This window comes from Echinococcus granulosus (genome assembly GCF_000524195.1).
Source record: "Echinococcus granulosus chromosome Unknown EG_S00169, whole genome shotgun sequence".
NCBI lineage: Eukaryota > Metazoa > Platyhelminthes > Cestoda > Cyclophyllidea > Taeniidae > Echinococcus > Echinococcus granulosus.
Genome location: NW_020170549.1, coordinates 138,272 through 145,363, shown reverse-complemented (window position 1 = coordinate 145,363; position 7,092 = coordinate 138,272). Strand labels below are relative to the sequence as shown.

Sequence of the window (7,092 nt, the reverse complement as noted above, 5' to 3'; positions counted from 1 at the left end):
ATGAAATTAGCGAGCTGGCTGTGTTCGTATCCGTGGAAGTAGGCTCCGAGGACTAATGTCATACAGGGCTCACAATGTGGGCAGAAGAGTGCATGGTCATCATGGGTGATGCCACAATGCGAGATGCCGTATAGATGGTCATCTATGGTGGTGCCGCAGTGTGGCAAGCCGTGGGGATGGTCGTGTTCGTGGTAGACTGAACACACGACTGAGGCTGCTTGCCCTGGCACCAACGCTGATGATGAAGCCTCCCAATTGCATGGATGTAGAGGAGGCAGCTGACATTGTACAAACTCTCCTCTACCACTCTACTCCTTTAACACGAATATGCAACACTAGTGTTGATTGTTTGTGGAAATGTCGAAATAAAAGATTAAGCACACCACCGTACTGTGCTTTTCACATTACCAAGCAGCAATCATGTGGAGCAGCGTCAAGGTGCTAAAGGGAGTGTGAACTCAGTATACCGAGGTGAGATAATGCATCACTTTGCAAATCCGCCATTGTATTATTAGGAGAGTGTAGATGTGCCATTTGCTAACAGCACTACCAGGCGAATATGTCGTCGGCATGGATAGCAGGCATGCCATTGTAGCAAGGAAAATCCGGCACTGCAGTAGTATTAGGTTGAGATACGTGAATTCCTGTGCTTTTCTTACAAGCTGCACATTCTTGCCAACTTCCCTAAGACTGATGATTAGAGATTGGCATAAGACCCTCACACTCCATCCACTCAGCATGAGCAGGTTGGAAGCTTTAAGGCTCGGAAATTGCATTTCTACATGGAACATTCCGCTAAGTCGATTCAGCTACTGCGTTGTGTGCTGCAAGTCACATTCAGGCATTGCACATACCAGCTATTGGAATGAGGTTATCATACTAATTTGTCCCAAATGCACAGTGGTGGCGAGGTCGTGGCTGTGAGGCAGCATAGCATTTCACTGCGGCTTATCTCAAATGCAAGTATTCGGATATTGTAAATACCACCCTCTGAATAGAGCTTGTAGTACATTTGTGAATGCTACAATGCCTTCACCTTGTTGGAGAACCTTAAATTCATTTATGACTTCAACTATGTATGCTCGTTTTATCCCATCGCACCAACTGAAACTGCAACAGTGGCAGAATGGATCCAGGAGCACTCTTCTGCCGGACTCCACCAAAATGACTAAATCACTAACATACTTTAGAATTGCAAGTCCATTTATTTGTCTAAAAGGTAAATTTTGCAGAGTCGTCTTGCTTTTGGGCATGTAGTCGTGAAATTTGATATAGGATCATCAGCACTCCCATCTCCTGTCTAATCGCAGTCTAGTCACGGGCTATGACACCAAATGATTGCCTCTTACTTTATCCTTGCTTTTGTGATTAGGAGCAACCCAGCCTTTTTTGGATACCAAGAAACGAGGAGCAGCTATGATTTGACACTTAGCTGACAGCGCCATATCCGGAACTCATGAGACACCCTATGATTGCGTCAATGCGTGTGAAAAGGCCTTGGCATTCCATAGAGTGTCAAAAGTCAACCAAATGTTTTAAACCCCTTTTCACATTCATCTATTGCTAGTACTATGCATAGTGCTATCATATGGGATATGTAATAGCTGCTTTAAATACATTGGATTTTCACAAGGATTCGCACAGCACCCGAGCAGCAGTGGGTATTTTGTCACTCACCTGTCCGTTCTATTCATCCCGAATTATACACTCTTCATCTGGAGTGTGAGGCTCAGAGTAGCATCCAGTGCATTCTCATAGGTATCGCTTTAGTTTTACAGGTTGCTTACGAGTAGTGGAATGCTTTACAGATCCTGAGGTAAAAGTGGAACCGAAGAATTCATCATTTCAGTAAGAGCGAGACCTTTGCGTATGTTCGTTCAGCTACTGACGAGTTGAGTGCCAAATATGATTCCTTCCAAGGGTATCCATCAATACATCCTGTGCATGCATGAACGTTGCAAACGCCAAGTTAAGAGACTTCTTCGCACAGTGGTATTTCCAAGAGAAAGAGAGTTTCAAATGCACAACTTGCATGACGAGTTAGAACAGGGAGATGAGTGTTACAAAGACCGCACTACGGTTTCCATGGCGGCAATCTCCAGTTGAGATTGATCGTCACATTCCAAATCGCTTTATGCTTAAAGGATTGCCCACCAGACAGGAGGCAACCATAAATTAGGCAAACTTAATGAGCGGAGAATACAGTTGACAAATCTGAATTGGAGTGATTCGATTAATTCTCCATGCCAGTCATTGAATGTGCCACATTTGAAAGGAAAGTCAGGTTCTTGTAGTCATGCAGTTGTTTCAATCTCAGTCATGGCGATTTACTCATCCTTACTGATTTGTGCAAAATTGTGTGATATGTTTGCAGCTGCGGTCCGGTTGAGGTCATTAACATTGGCTATCGGGAAGCACAATATTCCAAAAATAGATGCACGCTGTGGGCAGCAAAGCCCTAGATTTTCCACAATTCTTATTTCTAACTTGCATCTATTTAATTTTACTGTCCTGTAATGAGCGAAACCGTGTGAATTGTCGTATGTGGTTGTGCTGTAACGTGGACAGCCGTAAGGCTGATCTTCTTTGTGGTTGACGGTAGCCACGGTTGCATCTTTGTGCTTGCACCGTAGTTTGTGAAAAAACCTTCAAATTCCTTGGATTAGCAGGAGCCAGCTGACGTTGTACAGGTTTCGTTTCTAATACTTTTGCTTGTAAGGTGAAACAAATGCGACTAAAACTAAATGACTTGAGCACTTACTAAATAAATGTCTCAGCACTGCATTATACGATGCTGTTCATAAGGATAGAGTGGTAGTAGCAGTAAGCCACTAGATGATTAAAGGCTGAGGAATGGTTTAAATGCCAGGTAATAAATTGCGGAACGTATAAAAGCGGCACGTGCGAGTGCACAGTATGTCAAAATAGAATTTTCCTGCCACATAATCCACCGTTGCAGCTGTGACATCCATTGCATCATATGACTTACGAAGAAATCATATTTGCTGACGTGAATTTAGCATAGAAGTGTAAATCTTAATTCACATTTAAGACGTTGTTTCGACCGTGAGGTAAATATGCCAATGCCAATCCTCCGATTCGCTGCGGCGTGTATGTGGTTCGGTGAGCAAGGTGTGTACATGGATTAGCTGAAGAAATCGAAGCGATCAACTCTTTCATACATTATGCATGGGGAAATTTGATTAAAATTACTTTTATTTTGCCTTGTAACGTAAATGCTGAAAATTAAGCAAACGTATGCTCCCGATCCCTGTGCGTGCTCTAGTTGCAACAACCGAACTTTCTAATCCCGATTGTGCATGCAAACAGATCAAGCAAAGTTATGATAAACTAAGCAGATTTCAGTTACTGCGACGGTTTTAATGAGCTACGTTAATCCTGCAATTCAACTAAATGTTACACGCGAATTATCGTGCCATTTATTTACGTCCAAATTGTCGCGCCAATGACGTTTCTAGTAGCATAAATGCCAGCACGCAAAAAATAGAAATAGGTAATGTTGTAGTAATAAAATATTAAAAGAATAATTGAATACCAATAGAATGTAATGCTTTATAGTCGGTTTATCATAATCTAGGCGCCTATGAGGCAGATCTGCGATTCTGTAGATAGTCGCGAGTGTCGAACAAAATGCATTGCATGAATATCACCGTTGTGGTTTACTTACAGTCTGTACTCATGCGAGAAAAATCGGTTTTGCAGATTTGTTGAGCATTTCTTCATTCTCACATTTTCCATACATCGGGGTGATCAATCCGAACTTAAGGTGACAACCATGCCTAATGAGACTCAGCACACCTTCATCAATACCGGGGACCATTTTCTGACAAGTGGGTCTGCCTAAAGGGTTAGAGAATAAACGGTTAGAATCAGGTTTTAGGAGTGCATCGCGACTGATTTATTAGTGGAGTGTTATCACCTGAAACACAAGGAATCTTCCATGCCCGTTGTAACCCACCACACCTCTATTAATGCATTTTATGGCGGGGAATGGGTAGCTTCAAAATTGCTTATGCGGAATTCGGAGAAAGGGCAAATGTGGGGGCTAAAGTTGGAAAGTTCAAACACTTGCACAGCACAATGCTATGTGACTGTGCAGAAATTGTCAAATGAAGAGACAGTGTTGATCCTCATCCCAGATGTCCACTCCGTTGGCCTTGAATACGGGAACGTGGAAGGCAATTTGCTGCAAACACCATGTGCAAGGCAGCAGCGTGTTGGTGGATCGTCGAAACTCTTCTTGCCACATTTATCACTACTTAGCATTAAGAACCTTAAATGTTGAGTGCATCAGGTCAAAGATTAGGCGTTTTGTAGGAATGGATGTAAATTTCTAATATCCTGTTTTGGGGAGCCAGATGCTCCTTTTGCCTTCCAGATCTCCTTTGAGCGATCATCATCAAAATCACTTCATTTCCACTTTCGTGCAGTTTAAAACTCTGCCACCTTCAAGGTTTATCTACTTTCTCTCAAAGTCATGCTTTTGCTTAAAAAAGGCATGGGAATCATTGCAAAGTAATGTATGGTTTGTATGCATGCGCTAACATGTGTTCATTTCGATTTTTAGGCGATGCACAAGTCACTCACCGCAAAGAGCCATTTTTATTCATGTCATAATATAAGGCAATGAACGCACGTGCCAAAAGGCTCAAAATTGAGAGATTGCATTACAAAATGCGCAGACAATACTAAAGAATTCAACAAGCTTAAACGCGTTTCGCAGTCATGCATTACACAGGGATGAAGCATTTGCTATTAAAAAGTCCTTTGCACTGAGATCCAGGTAATCACGACAGTCCCGCACTGCAAAAATCATCCGAGTGCCTAGCCACAATTAAGAGAAGGAAGTAGAATAATCAAGATTAGACTCTCGGCAAGCCAGCTCTAGTAGGATATTAGAAAATCAATTCCCTGCCATCATCGACATCTACACTGACGTGCACATGCACATTTACAGTGTCTGTGGCATTGTCAATAAACCACTTTATCATCTTTGTTCACCAGTTCAAGTGTGGTTTCTCCAACTGCAAGCAATCCATGACGTGCGCATCACAAGTGTGATGGTGGTGTGCAGCAAGTACGCACGTAGCAACAAAAGTACATGGAGCGCGAACATTGCGTGGAGCGAGTAGAGACGATGAGAGGAGTATAAAAGGCGACACATGTGAGCAGGCAAGTGAGTATCAAAAGAAGCGAAGGAACAGTCAGAGAAATGAAATTAGCGAGCTGGCTGTGTTCGTATCCGTGGAAGTAGGCTCCGAGGACTAATGTCATACAGGGCTCACAATGTGGGCAGAAGAGTGCATGGTCATCATGGGTGATGCCACAATGCGAGATGCCGTATAGATGGTCATCTATGGTGGTGCCGCAGTGTGGCAAGCCGTGGGGATGGTCGTGTTCGTGGTAGACTGAACACACGACTGAGGCTGCTTGCCCTGGCACCAACGCTGATGATGAAGCCTCCCAATTGCATGGATGTAGAGGAGGCAGCTGACATTGTACAAACTCTCCTCTACCACTCTACTCCTTTAACACGAATATGCAACACTAGTGTTGATTGTTTGTGGAAATGTCGAAATAAAAGATTAAGCACACCACCGTACTGTGCTTTTCACATTACCAAGCAGCAATCATGTGGAGCAGCGTCAAGGTGCTAAAGGGAGTGTGAACTCAGTATACCGAGGTGAGATAATGCATCACTTTGCAAATCCGCCATTGTATTATTAGGAGAGTGTAGATGTGCCATTTGCTAACAGCACTACCAGGCGAATATGTCGTCGGCATGGATAGCAGGCATGCCATTGTAGCAAGGAAAATCCGGCACTGCAGTAGTATTAGGTTGAGATACGTGAATTCCTGTGCTTTTCTTACAAGCTGCACATTCTTGCCAACTTCCCTAAGACTGATGATTAGAGATTGGCATAAGACCCTCACACTCCATCCACTCAGCATGAGCAGGTTGGAAGCTTTAAGGCTCGGAAATTGCATTTCTACATGGAACATTCCGCTAAGTCGATTCAGCTACTGCGTTGTGTGCTGCAAGTCACATTCAGGCATTGCACATACCAGCTATTGGAATGAGGTTATCATACTAATTTGTCCCAAATGCACAGTGGTGGCGAGGTCGTGGCTGTGAGGCAGCATAGCATTTCACTGCGGCTTATCTCAAATGCAAGTATTCGGATATTGTAAATACCACCCTCTGAATAGAGCTTGTAGTACATTTGTGAATGCTACAATGCCTTCACCTTGTTGGAGAACCTTAAATTCATTTATGACTTCAACTATGTATGCTCGTTTTATCCCATCGCACCAACTGAAACTGCAACAGTGGCAGAATGGATCCAGGAGCACTCTTCTGCCGGACTCCACCAAAATGACTAAATCACTAACATACTTTAGAATTGCAAGTCCATTTATTTGTCTAAAAGGTAAATTTTGCAGAGTCGTCTTGCTTTTGGGCATGTAGTCGTGAAATTTGATATAGGATCATCAGCACTCCCATCTCCTGTCTAATCGCAGTCTAGTCACGGGCTATGACACCAAATGATTGCCTCTTACTTTATCCTTGCTTTTGTGATTAGGAGCAACCCAGCCTTTTTTGGATACCAAGAAACGAGGAGCAGCTATGATTTGACACTTAGCTGACAGCGCCATATCCGGAACTCATGAGACACCCTATGATTGCGTCAATGCGTGTGAAAAGGCCTTGGCATTCCATAGAGTGTCAAAAGTCAACCAAATGTTTTAAACCCCTTTTCACATTCATCTATTGCTAGTACTATGCATAGTGCTATCATATGGGATATGTAATAGCTGCTTTAAATACATTGGATTTTCACAAGGATTCGCACAGCACCCGAGCAGCAGTGGGTATTTTGTCACTCACCTGTCCGTTCTATTCATCCCGAATTATACACTCTTCATCTGGAGTGTGAGGCGTGCAATCTTATGCAAATTTGTGGCGTCTATGAATTGATTACTGCGATAGCTGTAAACGCTGAATTACCTGCTCCTCTGATGTAGTAGGCTGAGACCCCTGGCAGATGATTTGAGATTTGGAACAGCAGT

At 43.2% G+C, this 7,092-nt stretch overlaps 2 protein-coding genes across 2 annotated transcripts in view; both read left to right on the top strand. All coding sequences in view use genetic code 11, as the record gives it.

Moving 5' to 3' along the window:
• Positions 1–238: 238 nt before the first annotated feature.
• On the top strand, positions 239–4,638 carry EGR_09824 (hypothetical protein; the record flags this gene model as incomplete). Its single annotated transcript, XM_024499073.1, has 4 exons — positions 239–432; positions 2,145–2,513; positions 4,400–4,536; positions 4,589–4,638. The coding sequence occupies 4 exons, from the start codon at positions 239–241 to the stop codon at positions 4,636–4,638; spliced, it is 750 nt and encodes a 249-aa protein (XP_024346525.1).
• Positions 4,639–5,471: 833 nt separating this feature from the next.
• Positions 5,472–7,092, top strand: part of EGR_09823 (hypothetical protein) — a gene marked incomplete at both ends in the record, with an annotated part of 15,664 nt that continues 14,043 nt past the window's right edge. The window contains 2 exons of the mRNA XM_024499072.1: positions 5,472–5,665; positions 6,232–6,452. Coding sequence (XP_024346524.1) covers positions 5,472–5,665; positions 6,232–6,452 — 415 coding nt within the window. The remainder of the gene's footprint in view (positions 5,666–6,231; positions 6,453–7,092) is intronic.